General features: G+C 43.3%; 1 protein-coding gene across 8 annotated transcripts in view; it reads right to left on the reverse strand.

The window, feature by feature from the left end:
- kank1a (KN motif and ankyrin repeat domains 1a) overlaps positions 1-24,549 on the reverse strand; it is a 43,455-nt gene that overhangs the window by 6,052 nt on the left and 12,854 nt on the right. The window contains exons 1-3 of one of the 8 annotated variants that reach the window (XM_069522944.1): positions 20,288-20,416; positions 11,811-11,940; positions 1,697-4,342 (exon numbers count right to left, since the gene is read on the reverse strand). In XM_069522944.1, the coding sequence (XP_069379045.1) occupies positions 1,697-4,342; positions 11,811-11,847 (2,683 nt within the window). In that variant the 5' untranslated portion in view covers positions 11,848-11,940; positions 20,288-20,416. Of the gene's footprint in view, positions 1-1,696; positions 4,343-5,278; positions 5,526-11,810; positions 11,941-13,639; positions 13,690-14,847; positions 15,147-16,196; positions 16,333-20,287; positions 20,417-24,549 lie in introns of those variants that run through there. The other 7 variants (XM_069522941.1, XM_069522945.1, XM_069522946.1 and 4 more) reach the window with 7 other exon arrangements.

Here is a 24,549-nt window from a genome sequence, read left to right on the forward strand (position 1 = left end):
GACCTCAGATTTGTACAATATTTTACTTTTTATCAAGTGTTTGTCATCCTCTGTCCATGAGGGAGAATTAAACCCACAACTTTCACTCAGGGGACAAAATCAGTCGTTAAACTTAAAGGAAATAATAACGTGACACTTATCTTGAGAATGATCGACTCATGAACATTTTTTATCTCGATGCACTTCTGTCCTGTCTTCGGAGGGCGATCCCTCACTTGTGACTCTTTCTGAAGTTTCTACATTTTTTCTGTTAAAGGCTTTTTTGTAGTTTTTCCTCACTCAGATAAATAAATATATTTAAATCTGATTCCACAGTTTGAACTCCAAGTCCATCCACTACCATCAGCATCGTAACACACTTTTGTAAAGTTGTTCCCACTTTGTCTAATAAGTCCAGATCTGTGATTGCTGAATTTCTAGTAACTTGAGAGGGGACTGGGTCTGGTTAATCGTTCCAAAGGCCAAAAGAGGCCAGCAGCTGACCGCAAACAGGCTTGCACACACAACATGGACAATCGGCCTGCATTCGTGTGCCAGCCAGCATGAATGCATGTTATGTAACTCAGGAGCCATGAATCAGCATCGACACAGAGGTGTTAGTGAAGGCAGGGCGGTCCGCAAAAACAACAAGTGGCTGATTTGTGAGACGTTATTGGCCCCTGAAAAGAAATGAGCTCATTGTTGGTTCACGTCCAAAGCCCCCGTCGCATTTTTGAGTCAGAGATAACTGTGGCCTGTCCGATCCAATCAGGGTTCTATTTAGACTGAGTGTGAACACCCGAACCACAACAGCCCCGGAAACTCTACCCAGAAACCTTGCTGGTATTCAGTCCTCAGCTCTGCAAACATGCAATGCATTTATTTTTACATTGCATGAAAATATAAAATATTTTGAAGTTTTTTTAGGGGACAAACTATGTTTATAAATGTAACTACTATTATTTCATTGTAAAAATGACTTCACAGAGGAATCTAGAGAAATTACCTCTAGATTCCTGTGTCCCTGTATCCCTCAAAACAAAAGTTTGCAATCCTGCAAACATAACTTTAATGAAGATGATAAGAAAGAAAGATGAAGAATTTATCTTTAAAATATTGCACAAAATAAAACAAGTAGAATGTTCTTTTCTTCTCGACTGATGTCACCTTAGTGTTTCATTTCAGCTTCTATTCTTACTTTTTCCCCACGTTAATAAAAACAAACCGACTGATTTCCTAATCCTTTGGGTTATCATGACCATCTCTGAAAATGTCATGATTTATTGAGTGACTTTTTTTGGTTTATCTCTGTAGAACTTTTCCATTTGTCTCACTTCTGGGATTTTCTGTTTAACAGCTGTTTCTCTATAAAGAGACGACAAACAGACCGGTGACCGTAACTGAGGTTTATTTCCCAGGAGAAAAATCACTGGCCTAAAAAGACACTAAAATATAACAACACAATGTTGTGATTACTAAAACAGAATAATTCTTCTTGTGACTCAGAATCTAAAGTTCAGCGTTTACCTGAAAAAAAATCTAATGAAAGCAGTTTGATTTAGTAAAGAACACGAGGGCAATAACTAACATTGTTTTTATGTACGTGTGATTGTTGACACGGCTTTCATCACATGAACCTTTTGTTTTTGAAAGCACCTCTGCAGTGAGCATGTGGAACCAGCAGCGTTCTCACCGCTGGATGTGATGAACATCTCACCTTGATCTGACCCCGCGGAGTCTGACTGCAGCTTCAGGATGTCCTCAGCGCTTCCGTACTTCATGACAGAGTTGATGGACGACAGCGTGCTGACCAGCTGACTGTTGATGGATCCAAACTGAGACTGGGGCTGCCCGAAGGCGTCAGCCAGCTCAGTGTAATTCTCTGCCAGCAGCATTTGTTGCTCCTGCAGCAGCTTCTGCACCCTCTCTATGTAATGGTCCAGTCCGACGCCCCCCGGGGCCTCAGCTTGCAGCGGTGCAGGCTCCGTTTTCACCTCCATTGGCTCCTTGCTGCTGGTGACAGATTCAGCTGCCTGGGAGGGGCCGCATGCGATGTTTCTGGTTTTTAAGCCAACCAAGAAGTTCTCGTGGATGCTCACTGGTCCCACCCCACATTCTTTGGTTTTAGGTGATGACTTGCCAACAAATGACTCCACATCTGTGGTGGTTCCAACAGCAATCGAACGTGTCTTTGCTGTAGAGTGAACGTCTTTGACGAGTCCTTCTCCGGCGGCGACCGTCCTCGTTTCTGTCACAGCTGTGTTGGTGTGTTTATCACAAGTGACGAACCCCATGTCGGTGAATGAGTCTGTGAGGACGGCTGTTTTTGTGTTGGTCGATTTGTCTGCCACCTGTGTCTCAGTGTTGGTCTGCTGGGTTGATGACTCAGGAGCAGCCATGACTCCGCAGTCCACTTTACTCACAAGATCTGGGTCAGTCCCTTGCGTCACCAGCGTCTTGATGGGACCAACGATAACATCCACTGAACAATCTCCACAGCCAACTGACCTGCACTCCTTGCTCAGCTCTGTCATGGGTTTGCAGAGGGCCAGGCTGTCCACTGATTCCTCCGTGTTAACTGCCACCTCACACACATTCAGCTCTGTGCCGACCTGCTGGTGGCATGTCTCCACCCGCCTCCCTACGCACTGGTCAGTCACCTCCACCCGCTCATGTACCACCCATCGGTCCATAGGGATCTCTGGGCCCGTGGCAATACTGGTGACACTGGGCTGACAGGAGACTCCTACGGTGTGACTTTGTATAGTTTGAGTTGTGCTAACATGGCTGAACTCCACATGGTCACCCACCCCATGGCTGCGCGTCTGGACTTTGGCCTCGACGCAGGCATTGTACATCTCCGGCTTGGCCATAATACCTTTGTCTGCTTTTTTCTTGTTTGAGCCACCAGCTGCTTGGAGCTCCAGTTTTAGTTTCCCCATCTCCATCTGGTGCGTAGTTTCTTTCAGCTGTACCTCCAGGCGATAGATCTTCTCCTTCAAAGCTTCAATCGTCTGCTGCTGGAGCTCAATCTCTTTCTCAGCTTCACTAGTCATGCCCAGCATGGATTCAGTCACGCCTACCGCAGTGCTACGAACTTCCGGCCGCTCCGTCACTACTCCTGCATCCCGGACACAGTGTTCACTTGTCTTCTGACTGGCAGGAAGGTTGTTCATGTTTTCATCAGTAACTACACCAACAGACTTTTGGTGGGCTTGGTTTAACGTGAGTCTTTGAGGCCGCATTTCATTTATGTTATTGTCCTGGGTGGTCTTCTCCAGAGCTTGGACCTCCGCGGTCAGACGTCTGAACTCCTCCAGCCGCTGAGTGTTCTGTTCCTGGGCTTCAGGCTCCATAATGTGCAGCTCAGGTTCTTTCTGAATGGGGCCTGGGTTCTCCATTTGGTCAACACAGCCTACACTGTAGGAACGCTTACGAAAACCTCCAGGAACTGGATTTTTTGATTGGGCAGCCAATTGTCTTTTTTCCTCCTGAAGAACAGCAATCTTTACCTGTAGGATAGGAATGGTTTTCACCTGCTCCTCTAACTCCTTTAACCTCTTGAGGGCCACCACCATCTGCTCTCGGATTTGGTGAAGGTGCAATGGGCTGACGTTAGTTACCGGCGTGGCCATGCCAGAGCTCATTGGGCTGTGGCGGATGGAGCTGCCAATGGATGGTGGGTAGTAGGGGTTAAACTCTCCATTGGGGAGGTGGCCGTTGATGGGGAGAGGCTGGAGAGTGCTGGGAGAAATCTGGCTTGCTGTCACAGAGCCTGAGTAAGAGGACAGTGAGCTGCTGGAACCCATGCCACCGAAGCTGGCAAGACGGCGGCGGGGCATCGGGGGCTCGCTGTGCGGCTGCATGAGCAGACGCTCCTGTTCAAGCCGACGGCGTGTCTCCATCAGGGTCTTCTCCACTTGGGGGTTGTGACGAGGGGCAAACCTGGGCGAGGGAGGGGGCAAGAGCTGTTTCTGCTCAGAAAAGACCGAGAGGGATTGTTGCACGGGGACTTCAAATGTTGCCCTGGATTGGGTGGGGGTCAACGGTGCAGCGACTTGGGGCCTGGAGGTGAAAAAGACTGGGGACTGCTTGTCGTCGCTGTTGGAGGAGGACAAGGAGTCTGTGGAGGTCCATTCAGCCTGAGTGCTGCCCCTGCCAGTGCTGCCCCGAGGCACTGCCAAGGGTTTGGCCAGTTTGGGCTTCCGCTGGATACTCAGCTTCTTGATGGTGTTGCCCCTCTCAATGTCATCGACATATTTGAGGAAGTCCAGGTCTAACTGAAAACCGTAAGGAGTTTCAACATAGTAAGGCGCCACAGAGTCCTTCTCGTCTTCTGTGCTTTGGCATCTTTGTCCCCTTTCTGAAAGCAAAACCACAAGAACATTTTAGTGGAGAGTTCTAATTCTAGTGTTTTTGTCAAGAACAAAAAATGTCACTGGTAAAAGAAACACTTGAATTGTATTTGTCCCTGAACCATCAGAAACTGTTTCCTCAGCCGCTGACAATCACTGCAATTTGACAACACAGGTTCGAACATGTTGGATATTTCTGACATCTCTGCTGGAAAAGAGTGAGTGGTAATCATTTGGGGAAGGGATAGTTTAGGTCAGGTCGAAACTATGTAAGGTCTAAATATATGACGCAAACCTAGAAAACTAGAAAAGCATCATCATGGACTTCAAAATTAAAAGCAAATGTATTTCAGCCTGCTGAGGATTGTGGAAAGCAGAATGTGTCTTAGTGCAAAGCCTGTTACAGATAAACAATCTATTGTTGACAAATGCTGGATAAGAGATGAGCCAAAGGGTTCAGTGAGCAAGGAAATCAGATAATGTCAATATTTTCAAGTCCAAAATCCATTCCTCCTGTAGGCATTTGACAATTCACAGACAAACATGAACCGTAAACTACCTGATTTTGTAGTGACAGTTTGGAGACAAAGCAAACTATAGTGAGTTTAAAACTTTCTATACTTCTACAGATCAATAAAAAACACTTGAACAACAGTCCAAACTCCACACATCCAGTTGAAAATGACCTGTCAGAGAGCCGGGATCAGGACACGCCACTACAGTTGCACTGTGTTGGCTAAATACAGCGTCTTGTTCTTGGTATGCCTGGAACTCTCACCGACTAAAGCAAACACGGGCTGGAAATAAACAGCCCTGCTCCTCCACTCCAGTCCACGCAGCTCCGACAACTTCTCCTCTCCATTCAGATAAAAACGGAGGAGGAGATTCTGAGACTAAAACCTGCTGCTAAAACCTCGGCACCTCGTTGTGAGAGCTGCACTCACCTCAGACCAACAGAGCTCTCTCCATTTTTACTTTCCCCCTCTCCCTCCTCTCTGCAGGCTGCTTCACGGGACAGGATATGCTGCACTGAGATCAGGTTGTTTGAGCCGTTTCTCCTCAGTCTGTGCTCTCTTTCTCAATCCTGTCTCCGTTAGGGGGGGGAAAAAAAAAAATCCCACTATTGGTGTAAACTAAGCAGAGCACTGCCCTGGCGCACTATTGGACAGCTGTGTCCTCCAATCCTGTGAGGCTCTGAGCCTGGGCGCTTCCCAACCCAAATAAAAGTCCTGTTATTCAGGGGAGGGGACGTGAACTCATTACAATAACAGCCTGTTCTTAAGACAAATACTTTCGCTTCTGTGCACGTCAAACTTTTATACTCTGGTTTATACTAGCAGTATACACCAAGTCAATAATGTTTAATTCAATTCTGACTTTCACAGCTACTGTAGATATTTTAAGGCCTGAATACATCAAGTGAGTTTTCAAAAGTAATCTTAAATTTTCACAATATTAATCATCAGGTTTTGATGATAAAATATCAGGGTGGAACCGGCCGTCATGTTTTTTTTTGTGGCTCAAAGAGAAGTCTTTAAACTACTTCAACATTTTTGTCACGTTTCTCAGACCAATGGTTCAAAATAGAAAATCTCGGATTCCATCTTTCCTCCTGATACAAACAAATCCAGGAATGCAAAAACATTACCACGTTAAATAAAACTGAATAGAAATGTAGGGTTAGCAAATGCTGCCATTTTACCTGTGGGACTTTTTTAGTGTCAAATATTGGCAAAATTCCTGACATTTCAGTCACAAATGGCATTTTCATTATTTTGAGACGATTCATAGGGTGAAAAAAAAAAATCTACCAATTAAAATAATCAGCAGAACATTCTGGTTAATTGTGCATTCTACCCACTAAAAGTTAAATTTCATTGTTTACACAAGACAAAGCTGCGACTGTGCATTCTCTGTACATCCTATTTTTCCCCGGTATAAATAAATCTCTGTGAGACGGCACAGTCACCGTCTGGTTTGGAGGACTCCCCCCTGGCACGAGTTCCCGTCGCTGACTGGCCGTGTCACTCTCACAGAGGAGTGACAGGCGGACCTCTGGTACCATGGGGACCCTCGACAGCTGAGGGATGACCTCATGAACACGGGACCACTGAAGGGGTCACGCTCCAGTGACAAGGAGGCGACAGTGACACTGCTGCTGCTGATACCTACAGCTGTTACACAACCCTGACACGGCCAGAATCTACAGGCTTCTTCTTTTTTTACAGGACAACGCCTTGAACGGCTGGATGTGTTTCCGCTGTGATATTTTTGAAAATGTCTTCCTCCTCCACGACATTTCCAGCCTAAAGACTGTTTGCACAAACAACAGATTTTTTTTTAGATGAAGCGATGCCGTGAAACTTTCCCAAGCAAGTTAAATTAAATTCCACCAGTTTGAACCCTGCTGGTATTTAAGAAATTTAAAAAAAAGGACCTGAACTCTGATTAAACTTCCGTCTTCACTCGCCCCAGGAGGAAGAAAAACAGGCAGAGTTGACATTAGCTCCAGCTTTAAATTTCTGTAGCAGAGTCAGAGTCTGATGTGAAGTTATATTTCTATTTTTTACAGAACAATACTTTTTACATTCGGCACATCCTGAAGCAAAATGCGATTACAAACTCAATAAGCTGAATTAAAGACATTGAACAGTGTTAATACTTTATCATCGAACCCCTTTAAAAACCGACGCAGCACAGTTATTTAAAAAAAACTAAACTTTTTGGTCAACAAGAGCAGAGGAAATTAACTTAACCAGGCAAGTTTTAATTACGGTTGTAAACATGATGTAAGTGCCAAGTCAACAACTCAAAAATAGCACAGAGAGCTCAACACACAGCTTCCTGAGCCCTGCTCTCATTCTCCCAACTGAGAAAATAAAATATTTCAGTTTAATTAACCAACAATAACTGTGAATTAAATCCAACAGCAAATTCTGCACGAACTCTAAACTGCAAAGAGAGTGAGGCTGTTAAAAATGCTTTACTCTCGTTTCCAGGAGCGACTCACTCATCTTCCACTGACTCCAACAGAAACCATGTGCTGACTGAACAGTTCTATGAATTAAGCCAAATACACTTGATATCTGAAGTGTGTCTCATTATTCACTTTGAAGACAAATGAATTGACAACAAGCGTGAGCCATTTCCACTCGAACAGACGTGTTCTGAATCAAATATGTCCAAACTCTGGGCTTTCCTAGTTTTGTTTTAGAATACTTTTTAAGTAGTTTATTTAAACTGAAAATCTGAAACTTTTTCGTTGTGTTTGCTTTTAAAATATTGTTCTGCATGCCAGTTTGGTGTTAAACCTGTGAGGAAAGTGGTACTTGGCTAATTTTGCTCTCGCTCTGTTAAAGTTTAAATTTAGAGCTGACAAAAGTCTTTTAACTTCCACAGCACACACAGACACAGAATAAATGAGGCTACTGCTCTAAATCTGTCCGCCAGTTGTTTGTCTTCAGACCAGAGGAGTCTCTTGCTTTAACTGTAACATGTCCATTTGTTTGCAGAATTCTCACAAACTTCTTTTACCTGGACGAGAAAAGAATAATTTAATGTTTTTTTGGGAGAAAAACCTCTTTTGGATCCAGTTTCTTCAGGTTTTTAATCGCAGCAGGCAGAATGTGCTGGTTTGGCTAGAAGAGTTATGTTTTGGATTCTGAGGAAATTGCAGGGAAGTTTCCTCACTTGCTTCTCAAAGTATGAAATTGAAACTTCTGTAAATAGCTCGTAAAAGCACCAGAGCAACTGAACCAGGTTTAAAGATGTGTCTTTATTTTGATAGAAACTCAAACAGTCTGAAACCAAATGTCTCGGCGAAGCACGTCGACAAACCCACAAACTCACAGGACGGAGACGTTTTACAGTCGTACTGGTCTCACACATCCAGCTGCAGAGCGAAACACTCACGATCCGTGCTTTACACTGAGTGACAGGGAAGCATGATGCAAGTGCCTGGGTGGAGGGGACCGTAAATGCCTGAAACACACATTCGCACAAAAGCCCTTCTCTGGTTCAGCCAGCTTGGTATTTCCTGGCCCGGCCTGTGAGCTGTAGGCACGTAATTACTGACAAGAAAAGTTGAGCCAACGTTTGGTCAATGCTTCAAACTGCAGCGGCTCAACACGAGCAACAGCGAGACACATCCGCTAACGTACAAAATAACAGGAAACTAAACACAAAACAATAAGCACATTAAAGCGGCACATTCCTGCCCCTCTTCCAGGCAAACAAGAGGCTGGTGAGACGGAGCAGAGCTGCTCACTGTGATCTATGGGCTTCTTCTAGAAAGTCACATGACTCTGCCAGTCGCTGCTGCCAAATTCAACAACTTGACTCTGCACATGACGATGCAGACTGGAGGAAATGTTTGGGCTTCTTCTGCAAACAGAGACGACGTCTGACCAGCTTTGCCAAGTTTGGTCCTTTTCTCATGGACGGTGGAGAAAAATACTCAGCGTCAAAGACGAGTAAACGAAAAAATGTGTTTCGTTTAATGAAACTACAAAACTTTTGATTAAAAGGAAACGGAAGCTAACGCACTATTTGGGTTTTACAAAAATGTGGTTGTTTCAAATACCGTGATCTGTAAAAAACGTATAAGTGACTGATTGGAAGGTTTTCCTGAACCATGAGGTTTAATGAAAAACCATTTATTTCAACACCAATGAGAAATCTGCACACACACAGTGTAAATAATTCTTTAGAGAAAACAAGTGCACGTCAACAAAGTCTTATGATTCTAACACTTAAAACAGACTGTAGCTGCCAGCGGTAGATTATATCATATATTATATCATATAGTTCTATTATAGTTCTCACACACACACACATATACATATTAGTATATAAATCTGAATACTTCTTATGGCCTCATATCAAAATCGGCCTAAAATCCGTTCAGGCTCTAAAAAAAAAAAAAAAAGAAAAAAAAAAGGGGCTTCACACTCAGAACTAGATGGTCTGTACCAACACAACCAATTTAGATCCACCATCACTTATAGTTCATAAGTGATGGTGGATCTAAATTGGTCTTGAACTCATCCTTTGCAGTGTCACTGAGGCAGATGTGCACAGCATCGTGTCGTGTTCCGTCCCGCTGGCTGCAGAAGCACAGTTCAGTCCCAGACAAAGAACCGATCAGTGAACAATGAGACGCAGTCAAGCTCAAACAAACCAGAACTACATTAATTCATCAACCTTTGTTGCATGAAGACAGTTCGGAGCAGTGAATAAAACAAACAATTACACTGTTCACAAAGACACAGCACCACGCCTCCACTGGAACACACCGAGTGTGTTTATGTAAGTACTGCACGGTTTTAACGAACACCACAGGAAAGTGCCTGAACAGTACCACAGGGTATTTTAAACGGCAGCTGGGTTTGTCTTCGCTGCAGAAACAAAAACCGCTCCAGTGGGTTTGAATGAGCTGCTGCGAGTCGACCTGTCCGACCCTCTGGGTTTTCTGCTCTGAGTGATGACTCATCACGACTGATGCGGCACAGGCTGAAATAAGCTGATGTCAAGTCCATATAGTGGCTCAAGTTATAATAACACTGGAGCCTACACTTCCCACGATGCAACTCAACCACATTATTCAACATATTACAGATGTTGATTAAATCTAGAATCACTGCACTGTGGTTGTATGATGCTGCCAACCAGTGAAGTTTCAGTGACCTCCATGTCCCTCAGCGTGACCTGGACCTTCGACCACCGAAATCGAACCAGTTCATCTGTGAGTACGAGTGAACGTTTGCACCAAATTTGAATAAATCAACCTCAAGGTGTTCTTGAGGTATCAGGGACAGAACCTGAAAACATAATGCCACCGGTCACTGGCTGTAGCCGGCATAGAGGAATAAAAACGTTTAACTTGACAAAGCTGCTCCTGAGTCGTATCCTCTTCATTACGCTGGTATTTCACAGGCTGAGCAGAACATTAAATCCATAATGTACTGCTCCTTACAGCTGACAGTGTTCTGGCTTCAACATCACAGATTCAGACAAATGGATGACTGGACCGTCTCAATGACCTGAACAGAAGAGATAATATTACCACATTTTTCAGCTCTGCTCCGCAGCATCACCCACACTTAAGTTTCCCCATATTGGTGAAACTGTTTCTGTGCAGCACATTTTGGCGTGTAAACTGCCAACACTGCAGGGAAGCTATTTTTACAGTTTGAAGGAGGAGAGGTTAGCACGGTTAGCACAGCATTCCTCTGATTATGTTGCAGTGAAATCAATAAAAACTCTGTGCTTAGTTTCTTTGAAGTGAATCTGCACAGATGTGTCAGAGCGGGATACATGCTGGCGTGCAGACAGACGCTGAGGTCGGTGTGCGAGTGTCCTGCGAGTCCTGCATGCTGTGCATTCCTGGAGGGATTTGGAAGTAAGAGGCATCACTCTCTCCTGTTAGTCTGCCCAGGAATGTGAGCCGCCTGCAGGTGTGTGCTCAGCGCTACGCCTCGGCTGACAGCGTTCATTTCACACTGAGGCGTGGAAGTCTTCTCTGCGTGCGCGACATGTGAACACACAAGTGAGTTTGAGAAGCACGAGAGATGCAGAAGCTCAGTTGTTTTTGTCTAAAAGCGAATGTTTAACATTCCTGCACGTATGTGAGATATTCATGAGGATAATATGGGAATGAATCCAATATCTCTGGGATGAAAAGCAGGTACCGATCATTTAGTAGACGCTAACAAATATGTCGACAACGAGCAAGACAACAACATCCGTAAGTTTTTAACGATAAGGGCCGACACCGGTCGCAATATGCTGTTTCCTGCATGCTCTACCCAGGCTCCACCCCTCACCTGACTGTCGTGAAGGTGTCTGACCCGGACAATATCCTGCTGCGCTCCTCATATGTGAAACACTGGAAAAACATCCGGACGCCATTTTCTTGAGTTCATGTTTAATAATAGCAGAATACGTGACCACTGACTCATACAAACGTTACTGAAGGACTTCAGCTGCAGTCAAAATAAATCTTCCTTTTCTCAAGTTTTATGCAAGAAGGACTTCTCTATGTTGTCAAGACAGAAACCGATGTTATGCAGGAGCTGAGCAGCTAAATATACGCGTCTGACATAAACCTGAAACTGGACACCTCCGACTCATTTAGCCCCATTGTATCCCTGTCCTGCTCAGTTTTATTTAGCCTGGATGAGCACATCTTGCTCAAAAGGCAGCCAGGGATCACTTGACATGTAGGGATGCATTAACCAACAGTGAACCACAGGAAAACCAAACATTTGTCACGTTGGTCCAACTCTCCCCACATCAATCACACTAGTTGTGGTGGTTGACACTGGAAACAATACATAGATCGCATAAAATACAAACTCACATAGAAAGAGAACAGGACTTATTTCACCGACAATACACGCTGCAGCAAATACACAGCACAAAATCACAATAAAAAACAGGCTTAATTAAATAAAGCAACATAAAGGGGTTTGTTACCTGGGCCATTGCCATTCACGTGCATGGTTTGAGCCATGGCTGCTGCTGCGTGCTCTCAGTCCCACAACAAGACCTACTGCGGTCATGCAACTGCCATGCATCAAGTCCAGATTACCATGCAACCTGCAAACTGAGACAAAACACATAGGAAACATTTACTCACACGATACATGTTAGTGATAAGAGTCAGATACAGACATGTCTTCATATCAGAGAGCTGTGCAAACACACGACAGAGCTGCACGCCATTATTATTTTCATACTTTCTCAAATTATAAATTATTTAATCTGTGAAATGTCAAAGAAAAAGGTCATCACTTTTTAGTTAAAACCAAAGTTAAAACCAAAAGGTGTCAGTTAAGGATCATATCTGGGTGAGCCGTCAAACAACAGACAACGAGAACTCGACCTGCTAAAGGACCACAGACATAAAGCGTTCAAAGAATTGCTCCCCCTACAGGTGAAAGGCATTTACATCTTTACCGTATCACATGTTAAGATGTTATTTTAAGGTATAAAAATCTACATTGTGTTGGTTTAAGACGGGCACATTTTCCCTGAACGTCTCCATCCGACATGTATTCTATGTTCCGTTAGACAACAGCCGCCCTTTTGTGAAAGCTGAAGCCCACTTAATGTGATCGACGCGCTGACCTCTGCTTTTTTCGCAGGTGTGTTTGCATCTGACATTTATGAACATAGAGGGGTCCTGTGTGCTCTGTGCTGCTCATGATCAATGGAAACATTATGAGCAGGAACAAAAGAGCTGTTCTCTTCAACGCGAGGGGAGAACGTGGACAGAGAGGCCACAGATTTGTTGGAAGCATCTGGAGGGAAAAAGACGCAGACAAGGCTCTGATAGTTTCACAAAGAATACTTACAGTCCGAGGATGTCAGGCCATGTTTACCTGTCGTCTTTTAAAACACGATTACTGATCCTCTGTTCTATTGATCTGAAGGGAGGGAAATTAAGGGCCCTTGTAAATCTTTTCAGGTTTCAGGGCACTTCTTTGAGCAGCCCAAAAACTGTCTCTCGGACAGAAGACTTTTAAAAAAAGAACAAGTTACGTCAGGGGCTGTGGTGGGATTATTGTGACTGCCCTTATTTAAAGCAACACAAATGCATCGGAGACTGTTGGGTTTGGATTTGGAGAGACAGACTGTGGATGTTTGTGCTTTGGTCAGAGACGTAGAGAGTATGCAGTGACGTAATCAAATGGATCTATGGCGGCTCTAGCAGACGTCGAAGCAAACGGGTTCTTGAGAGGTTTGCAAGTTGAGGCAACTTGGAACCAGCCGGGTGCTGGTTCCAAGTTGCCTCAACCAGGTCCTGACCTTGATCTTTTAATGGGTCGTGGTCGTGACCTTTTCAGAGAAGCAGAGCCGACTGCAGGTCAACAACAGTCGTCAGATCCATACGAGACCTGATGGCGCGTCGCGAGTCACGGAGGGAACGTCTGAAAGGTCGAGCTCTCTTCTGCTGCACATGCGAAGCCTTGTTTACAGTACACACCCAAATAAAGACGCACAGCAAAGTCATTAAGCTGACGTGTCTAAATCCTAACTGTCCGTCATCCAGAGGAACTATTATAGACGTGACACAGAGAGGAGAGACACGAAACACCCGTCGCAGACACTGAACTCCTCCAACACCCAAATAAACTGCAGCCATGTTTAAGAGGAGTGTGACGTCTTGAGATGCTCTCCCTCATATTTCAAATCGAGTCGTACTAATTAAAAACAGAATCAGTAAATCATTGCAACATTCGTTTTGATGAACAACTCCATGCAAAAAAAAAAAAAAGACAAAACAAACACATCAGACTGACCCAACATCTCCCAAGTGTCCTGTTCCATCGGCTGCCAGAGCACAAACCTGAAGGAAGGAGCCGGAAATCCTCAGACTTAGGATAATACGATATTTCAGATTCACTCAGCAGGAGCAAAGAAAACACAAAAACAATATGGATTCTGTGCTTACTCATCAAAACCATCATCCCTTTAATCATTACGTTGGTTAGACACAAACAGATGAAGTGTGCAAAACCAAAAATTATGACTGTATTTTAATTATCTTTTCATTTTTGCTTTTTAAGAGTGTGTCCGCCTTTCATTTATAACAAGCTAACAGACGGGGAAACATTAGATTAAAGCTGGTCTGCTTTATTTTATTAAAGATGTCAGACTATGCCAATGTTTGGTATCATTATTTTCAGCAAAACTTTGCCTATACCAGCAAATTATTGATTTTGACATTGTATGTCAACGTATTGGACCCAAAAACCCATGATATGATTACAGTGGGGTGACGGCAGACTCTAGAGGATTAAGATGATGATGGTTATGTTTGCATAGTAACTATGGCGATCTATAGAACCACATGAGGGATTAAAGCATTAAATTAAACCGTGGGAACCTCGCGTTAAAGGTTTTTAAGTTCGATCAACTTGCACTAAAGCTCACAGTGGTTTGAACGTCAGAGATTTTTAGGGCAGAAAAAAAAACTACAACTATAAACTCCTGCAAAAGGTTTTAAAAGACTTTTCTGAACGTTTTCCTTTTTTTCCCGCTTCACAGCAACACAACACATTGAAACACGGACCGAGACATGCTGATATTTCAACATTTCTATGAACAGCCTCAGGGGCTCTCAGCCTGTTGCATAACAACTGTAAAACTGGCTGGACTCACTTGAAAGAAAACTTTTTTTAAGATTTAAATGTCACATGCATGAGCTCCCGTTTTCAACGCCCCCTCTCTATTTCTTTCCAATTCAAATTGATTTAAACACATTGTGTTGCTCAGAATTTTTGTCCTCGGGAACATGTGATGTTGACACTGAAAACTAAATGTTGTTGTGGCGTATTGAACTGTAACGCTGCAGGTCGAGGCCTGCGGGATCTGATGCACGCACCTACAGCAGAATATACACCAACACGAGGCTACAGATACGTTTGGTTGTTGCACATTAACCTTCATCAAAACCGTAAACCAGTAAAGAGGTCTTCTATTTTAACATTCATCTCATGCAGCTTACCTGTAATTTTCATTCTAACTTCCTCCTACTGCACGCAGGTAGCAAACACACAACTGAGTCCACAAGCCGCCCGACAACGAGCCTATACCCAGCGAGCCCTCCGAGCAGGACGGATAAGTTTCACGGCTAAGATTAGACGACTTCCTCAGATGACAGCCAACCGATCTGTGTCCTATAAGAGGAAACAGGACTTTCAGGCTGTTTGGGCAGAACCGACCCCTGCACTGGGCCTCCAGGTGAAACGCATGGTGTGCTAATGTGGTTAACAACCTCCGGTCACTCTTCGCTGACCTTCAACTCGTTGCTGAAAAAGAGCTAATGAGCTCGACAATAATGGAAAATCCTTTAACACACGGTTACTGATTAACCAACACAGCAGCGTTTCTCTTCGGTCCTCAGCAACTGGAGGTGAAGACAGAGAGTCAACAAAAAGCCACCAAGTCTTATCCGGTGAGGTCCCCAAACACTGATGAGCCCGGGGATGATAAGAATTTTAAAATGATATTGAAATTCATAAAAGAGAGTTCTGTAAGAGTAAAAAAAGTTTTTGCAACAGTTAACGTCAAACAGCTGAAACTTTCAAACTACTATGGATTCATCTGTTCTTTTGTTTAATCATTCAAATGTGAGCATGTTAAGTTTATTCTTCACGTCATAAAGTGCCTCACAAAGGGTTAATAGCCAACAAATTTCACACACTCATCGATATCAGTCCTCTAAATATGAAAAAAATAATAATCCTGGATCTGCATCAAGGTGTCGCATCCTTCAACAAAGTTTCTCGGTAATCTGTCCAATAGTTTTTGTGTCACGTTGCTTACAGACGAACAAACCAGGAACGAACAGAGGTGAAAACATAACCTCCTTGGCAGCAATCATGAAAGAACCACATAATAAAACATGAGCAAACATTTGGAAAACTAGACAGTAGAAGATTAGACAAAGGCCAGTTTGAATAAATACGTTTTCAGAGATGTCTCATGTCCATAGGAAGTGTGTTCCAGTGTTGGAGCCAAAACAACAAATACACGATAACCTTCTGTTTTTAATGGAGTGTGAGGAAAAAGCACTATAATCCCTGATCAGAAGACCTGAGTGAACTTAGTGAGGAGCAGGTCAGAGATGTTCACATGTGCCTGATGCAGATTATTGCTTATGGACTGAAGCGCCACTGACGTATTTATTTCTGCTTTGAAGGAATCGCTCAGCTCAGTAAGTTGCTGGTCTCAATGTGGTCAGCGGGACTAACTATCAGTTTATCCTTACGACCTTTTAGAGTAATCCAAAGCTTCACAGTCTGATCTTTCCACTGAATCTGAACAAATACAAGATAAAGACGTATGACTCACCTCGACGTGACACGGAACAGAGCCAACAGATTTATAAACCGAAGAGGGGCTCACAAGCTCTCCGAAGAAGCAGAATAAAAGTAAAGCACACAGAGCGACGACATCAGCAGACACGAACCAGAACAACTTGTTTTGTTCCTCCTCAGCTGTTACATAAATATGAGACACGCATGTATAGACTCCAGTGACACACAGAGGCGTGTGTCTGTGTTTGAATAGAAACCTGCCCACGGGATTAATTGTGATATGAGACACTATCAGATGCAAAACGAACAAAAGCAGATGCAAACTATCAGATGCTTTTTAAGAACACAGCTCACAGCGGCTAGAGTTTATACTTTCAAACCAAATAATAGGTTCTTGTGAATGAATAATAAATAAAATCAACCGTCTGGGTTCTGACGCACTTCATCGATTCACACTAAATAGAAGTAAATGAAGAGCTAGAATATTTAGCTAATTGATCAATTATACAACAGATAGAAAATCAATACACAAAAAGGTTTTTCAAACCATACAAATAGTTTAGAGAAGCAAATATCTCTGTACAACATTTCACGAAATTTTTTCCTTCTACATAATGATTACTCAAATCATCAGGTGAAGAAACTGGCAGGTGAACTAATCTGTGAAACAATTATTCGGTACGTTTTACAGATAATTTGACTGATAATTAGGTAAATCTGCCAGTAATTCTTCGACTAATAATTCAATAATAATAATTCAAGTTGAATAAAATAATTTTCATAAATTCAGGGCCACGTTAAAAGCTTCACCTGAAATCACTGTGAATGAAGAAGAGTTAAAGGTCAGAGAAGTTAAACTGGACATTGTAAAAGTATTATATAGTTTGTAATATTGTGTATTGACGCAGACCCATAATGCTGAAGTGTCTAGACCCATTTGTTTGCGATATAAACTTTAGAAAAGAAAATCACCGAAGTCTTGGTAGTATGTGGTGTGACTTTCCACTGCAACTTTTGTCAACAGGAAACGTCATGAAAAGTTGAGAGAAGCCCGTAAAGGTTGCAAACCCGCTGCGCTGAATATTCAACAGGCTTGTTTTTCCCCTATTAAAAACTGAGGTTTCTGCTTTAATGGAGGGAAAAAAAAAAAAACCTTGAGACAATCTGGGATATTTTTGATTCAGAGCACCAGAAAGGGCCCAGTGACGTTTATACAAAAGCATTTTATCTCTTTGTGGATAATAAGTCTTTCTGCAGCAGCCTGAAGAAAACCACCCAGATAGATAACTGGATGCGTCTGCGCTGGAGCTAATGTAATGTGTAGAGTAGACAAGTTTACATGAACAACAATAATCCCGATAAGCAGCATTTATTAATCATCGTAACCTGAATAAGGTCGTATCCAGAATAAGACAGACAGTTACCACCTGCTTGATGACGCGTGCCCTGGGTCAGAGTATAAACAACATGGGAAAACACACAAAAGAAAAATGGAATGCACAATTAGCCGCTCATCTAAACATCATGATAGGAGTAACGTCTTCTTCAGAACAGGCCCAGTAGATTATTATAGGCAGTGTGTGTGTGTGTGTGTGTGTGTGTGTGTGTGTGTGGGGAACAGCAGAACAAGCACAGTAGCTACTTGTCGTCTCAGCTCAGCATCTGGACCTTGTTAAGAAATGCTTTGAAGCTTTGGAGGAGAAGCTGCTGTGTCGGCTGCGGAGAAGACGCGGAGCGGCTGAGCGAGTCAGACGCCTCAGCGCTGACATTCGCAGCCGCTTGGCAGTATACTGGCCGCGGTACCGACCCAGGCTCACGCTGTCCGTTGGTTTGATTCCCTTTGAAGTTCTGCATGGGCCTGCTGAGTTCAACTCAGGAGAGCTTGCCTCGAAGCCTTTCAATTATCCCAGCGAGGAGGGAGAAACTTAGAGGAATGAAAGGATTTTGTCTTCTACTTTATGAGTTTACAGTCAGGAGGGTGGCCTTCTCTCTACTACAGTCACAGGCTCAGAGGAGGAAAAGAAAAGGAAAACGCTTCCAGCTACATCCAAGTGTACGAATAAAAACTTCCCTTCTTCAGGAAGAGGATGACAAAGCTTTTTCTGAAGCAAGACAACAGTTCCTACGTAGACAATGACTAATAAGTTGAAGGGAATTCATGACAAAGAGGAAACAGCCATGCTAAGAGCTCTTTGAGATGGTTAAACACTCAGCTCACACAATGACAATGTTGATATGTTGCTGTTTAGGCAAGTATAATGTTTACCATCGTGTGTTTGCATGACAACAATTGCTAATTGTTCTGCAGGTGTCATGGCTGCACTTCTTCCAAAAAGCAGAAGACCGACAAACGATGCACACAAAACGTGAAAACCCTCCATGCAAAATGCTCAAAGCAAGAACGGTACCTTTACAAATGGGCCCAGAAACATCAACTTTCCAAAAAAAAAATCACAGGATACAAGAAAGAGAAAACGGCACAGCAGCCGAAGAGAGCGAGGATGAGTCAACGTTCAGTCACTCGCTTCTGTTGCTGCACAATGACGCATCAAGTTATTTCTGGTGATATCACTTTCAACTCTTTCAACGTTCTTCCTCTGCAGGAGTGACAGGATTCGTGCGTGACGACAAACAATAGTATTTGAGAACAAGCGTGGTTCTCAGTCAAGACTGTAATTAGGAGAATCAAAAGAAAATTCCTCACACACCCCACCCCTGTCATTACTTTCCCATCCATCACTGGTTTCCACCTCGATGTATCTCCCTCAGAAAACTCAGAAGCTTGTCACTTCAAGATTGGAAATGACAGAATCTCAAGTCTGCGATCATAAAACTTCTGGTTTGTGGAGCGCGGATTTTAAAATTACAGAGAATCAGACTGAACCATCTGTGAGACACATGCAGAGCCGTCCGAACGCAGCCGAAACTCAAACCTAAAGCACATGGGGCTCTTTACGAATTCCGCGGCAGTTGAAATCATTTGCAAATGTGGCGGAGGTTAAGGCAGGATTGAATAAAATGTGAAATCCAAGTCTGAGAAGAAGCAACAGAGGGTCCTTCAGTCAAGTGGTTTGTTTTTCAAAAAAAAGATTAGATTAAAAGGTGCTTGACTTACGCATCTGCTCCTGGAGAGTGAGGGGACCACATTTCAGAAAGGTGTCTTTGATTGTCTCTATTTTAAGAATGTGCTTTATCAGGTTGGACCATTTATCTTGACAGCTAAACCTGACAGTCTATCCTTAGCTTCGTTTGGAGGAATGAAAATAAAACTTCACTAAGCTATAACAATGATAAAAGAAGAAAATAATACTGAAAACAAAAAACATCAGTATCTCACGCTGCTAAATTCCAGTCGAGTATATTCAGATTTATTCTGCTGGATGACAGCCTGCAGGCAGCCTGTGGGATAAATCTCTGTCAGATACACTCCAGCTCTGTGCTCCACCTTTGAAAATGATTACTCTGAGATTAATTTTTATTTTCCCTGCCTGCAGCCAAAGAGACAATCAGTGCTACAATTTAAGTTTCTGTCAAGTTGCCACCAGTTTTTACTGTTCAATCAGATTCAGCCTTCAGCTTGTTTGAGGTACGAGCACTGTTTTTCTGTTTTCACCTTTCCTTAAAATACCTGCATGCACAAAGGAGCGTTTACAGACATGTTGTGGTGTATCATTAATCTGCTCGCTCCTGCAAGCCGTTGTCCTGAGCAGTGATTTAGTTCAGGACACTCAACTGTTCCCACGCAGCAACTCAACTCTGCTGACAACACTGTCCCCTAGAGGACAGAGATGATACAGAGACAGAGGACAAAAACCTCAAACTGAATTCTTAATAACATCAGTGGAGAAGACTAAATCCAGAGGGCACTGCAGATTGAGATTATTATATTTATCTAGAAACCTGCTCGAAACGTCCTTCATTTAATGGAATGTCCAAAAAGTATTATCCCGGAGTACATGAAATAGTTTTTTTCTGCCCAATCAACAGGTTCAAAACCTAGAGACAATAAATTCATAAATTATATACAAAGAGAGAAAAGCAGAAATGTTTAACATGTAAAAATAATTTAAAATCTCTCGCTGGGATCGAACAAAGGCACACTGGGATTTCTGCAGCTTCTCTTACCAACGCAGAGTTGAAGTATGAGCTGGTTCCCAAACAGCAGCAGAGTCACGGAGGCACAAAAACATCCTCAAGGATTTTGTCACTTCGGCTCCTGCAGCTCGGCCTCTCTCCATCATACTCGTTCTGTCTGCACCGTTCCTGCTTTACACCGGGTAAGGCTGTTACCCTCTCTCTTTGTCCTCCCTCTCCTCTGTCATCCTCCCTTCACACCTCCCTCTCTCTCTCTCTCCCTACCACCCCCCCCACAAATACCCTTCTCTATTCAGCCTGCACTTGACCGAGGACAGGCTGGAGCCACGTATTTGTTTAGCTCTTGAGTGGAGTCATGAGAGCGGAGAGAGGAGCCGTGGGCTGGTGAAAGCGACACACAACGTCCCGCGAAGGGGACCCTGGATGAGGCATCACGCAAACTAGACAGAGAGCGTGTCTACGGTTTGTCATGTCACACAAAACTGTAATGTTTTAAACATTTCCACAGCCAAAGAGATTCCGTCTTCCGAAGACATACAACAGAAAAAAGCAAAGTGAAAAGGTTTCAATACATTTTTTACTCGTTAGAAAAATTACCTGTTGCTGTTTACTCTTAATATATTGCTAACATAGTCAGATATGTCTAATATTCTGCCATGTCTTAAATACGGGGCTACGAGCCGAGAAGAAAAAGGAACATTTTTGTCACTTGTCATTTTATTTTCATCCCAATCTCAAAATGCAAAGTTTGTTTTAAACGGACTCTGTATGAAGACTGTAGCTCCAGAGACCCTCCCAGAGCTTTCACTCCTGCTGTCAGCTCACTCAAAGAGGCATTGTGAGAGAAATTCCCCATCTTAAGTGCTCCCATGTTTGCTTTTGTGGCAAGTGAGCCCACGCTGCTGACCTTTGGGAGACGGACCAATGAGATCCTCTGCTGCCCTTCTCCTCTGACAGCGGCCAGACAATGAAGAACAAGCTAATTAAACTCATCACAGCCTGAAGGAGGGAAGACCGGCTCATTCACTAAACCTCTTTGCATAACCATCTTTGAACAAACGGACAAAACGTGTTTATAAAGTCAGATAAAAAGAAACTGCAGACTTGTGAAGAAAAGGAACGGCAACGACGGATATCTGCGGAATTAAAATTCACTTTTAAACTGATTCTGTGGTGTTTGATGAGAGCTGGGATTGACAGTTACATCAACATCCTGCTGGTCGAACAGATAACTTTGATCAAAACCACACTGGTGTGTCTTGATCAGACTTTTTTATGTTTCGCGCCACACAAACACTTGAGCTGTTGGAACCAGTGATGGTGTTAATGAGTCACGGGTCACGTTATACTGGATTACAGCCAGGGGGGGAGGCGGAGGTGATGGAGGGGTTACGCCGATGCACGGGTCCCATAGTGATCACAAGCCCTACGAACATGAGGGGAGAGGAAACTGGGTCAGCTGAGGGGACGAAGCAACAAATACTGTCATTAATCATGAGCCCGTATTACATCTGTACAGACTCAGCAAAATCTAACATTAAATTTAGGGTTCAGTGTCTTGCCCGAGGACTCGTGTAGACTGGAGGAGCACGGGAGCGAACAACAGATCCTCTAATCAGTGGACAACTGCAGCACCCAACCAGAGTTCAAGGACACAGATTAGGATTGAGGCCAAAAAACTAGTGTGCGTTGGTGTGTGTGTGTGTGTGTGTGTGTGTGTGTGTGTGTGTGTGTGTGTGTGAGCACGCATGTGTTTCGATTCTGTTTTCGTTCCACTGAAGAAACTTTTGAAAGATCACTCAGGTTAAGGCAACTGATGTTTGCAAAGCAGATGAAAGAAACGTCAGAGGTTTTAGAGATAAAGTTGAAACTGTTTTCAAGGTCTCATTAAACCTTCACACACAAACAATGATTCTTTCTATGCTGTAACTTTTTCCTCTTTTTAAGCCTGTTGTCACACTCTTCTCAAACTGACCTAAATTTGTGAGTGAAGCGGAGAAACTTGCAGAGTGAAATCCTCTCGTCTAGTGCTCGCCTTGGTTCCTTTCCACAGCAGCAGCACTGTTTATAATGGCAGCATGAATTCAGTGAGCAAAGTCCTTTTTCTCTCCACATTTAATTTTGAAATTTATGAAAACCAGGATATGTTTTTTTTTTTTTTCGAGCGTTCGGTTTCAAAATCAATCAGCACTCCCTAAAGAGCCAGGTTTTCATCTCTGGGGTCTGCAGTCCCAGCTGTGCCATGGTTCAGGTCCTGGGAACAAAAGGCAGTTGAGCATCACCGGTAAGCGGGAAAGACGGCTGCTGGCTTCAGGGGCCGTTCAACCACAAGATGAGAAAGATATGATTTCAAACCAGACAGTTGCAATCAAATCAGTTTGTCCTCAAATTGATCAGTGTCCAAACCGAGGCCAGCGACTGACAGTGGGACCAACAGAGCAGGTTGTGTTTTTCAGTTTCAGATTCCTGTCGAGCTTCACCTTATATTAAAAATCTAATTTCTGCCTGCGTCTTCACTGAGCCTCTCGTACAAAGACCAGCAGGTGAACTTTGCTGTGCTGCTTTTTTTTACTTTAATTATTATGCAGTTACTTCATGCTATTGTTGCTTTCGTCATGAACAAACCATTAAAAAAAAATGATGTACACGTCCATCTGTTGAGCAGCCCGTCCCCAGCTGGCCCTGACGCTGGCCGTCTTTTGTGATCCCTGTGTGCTTTCAGCTGGCCTCATTGCTTATCGTGTGGTGACATCAGTGGTTAACTGTGATTAACTGGCTTCAGCGTCATTTTTCCATCAGGGATATCAAGCATGCTAATCTGAGGGACCTCGCCATTACCCTCGCTCCGCCGCCGGGACGCCTCGTGATGATAACGCACCAAAACAGCAGCTATCAAGTTTACTTAAGTGCAAACAGACATTGAATAAAAGTCATCTTATCCATCAGATCACAGCCACAGAGATTCCACCAACAGACTGAGTAAACTCCGAGAGGCCGACTGAGGTTAAGGACGCTCTGAGATGTGTTCCTCATTAATTCACATTTTTACCTCTCTAAAGCTTTTCATTTACATGGACCGTGGCAGTTTTTCCAAAGGCCGAGCCCCAAAAGAGAACTTAAGGATGGACCCCAGCTTTTGAAAGAAAGGAACGAAGACAAGAGAGAGAAAGAGAGAGGGAGGGAGGAGGGGGAGAGAGAGAGAGAGGAGTAATCCCATTAGGGTGGCAGCTAAATGATCTGTTCCACTGGGAGAAGGGGAGATAAAAAGGTGCATATTGGGAAGGAAGGAAGGAAGAGGGAGGGGGGCTTTTTTTGTGGGAGGACAGTAGGGATGAGGCACAAACCTTTCTCCTCCTCTCCCTGTGTTAGAAGAAGCCCCCGGGCATCCTCATTGATGGCACTCAAAGCTGTCCACACGCCACTTTACTCCCAATTTGAAAATCTGATTTGTTCCCAAGGGGGAAGCGACGAGGAAATAGGAACAAAAGATTGCGCAAGTGGATCTGAGCTGGTGACACGCCAAATTCAGCCACAAACCCGTGACCGCAACAGATAACCAAGTTTTTAAATAAACTTTCTAAACAAGCGCAGGGAGTCTGCAACTAATGATTTCTATATCAATTATAGTTTTAATTAATCTGTTAGTTGTCTATAAAGAGTGAGACATTAACCAGCGTGATGTTTTTCACTCTCATTCACTTTAATATAAGAAGTCTATAAAACAAGAAAGTATATTCTTTTCTTCAAACATTATTTGAAGCGATTAATCAAAATAAAACATCTTCCAGCTTCTGGTACTTGCTATTTTTTTGTACTCGATGCTCCAGGCACACGTCGTGTCCACACAGAAAAGCACAATACCCAAGTCACACATGGAAAAACACAAACCACAGACTCGAACGATCTCTGAGAGGTGTGTCCTTCATCACCGACAGACTGACACACACTTCAGCTGTGTCCGTTCTCCAAGAACAACAACACAGAGTGTCTTCATGCAGTGAAAACCTCAACAGCTTCAGGAAGTAATTAAAACAGCAAAAGGGTGTTTATGTATAATTAACATCACCCCCTTTTAGAATAAATCTTAAAACCATATCAAACAAACGGCAAATTATCTGGTTCCGCATCTCAAATGTTTTATAACATTACGAATTGAATATTTAGGATAAATTAATGAAAAAACATTGACAGATTGAACAATGATAAAACAATCACAGTTTGGTTTCTTCTTTTATACCAACAAGCTGACGTCAAAATATGAAATGGTCATGTTTTTTTACTTTGCCTATGTC

This window comes from Paralichthys olivaceus, chromosome 4 (genome assembly GCF_024713975.1).
Source record: "Paralichthys olivaceus isolate ysfri-2021 chromosome 4, ASM2471397v2, whole genome shotgun sequence".
NCBI lineage: Eukaryota > Metazoa > Chordata > Actinopteri > Pleuronectiformes > Paralichthyidae > Paralichthys > Paralichthys olivaceus.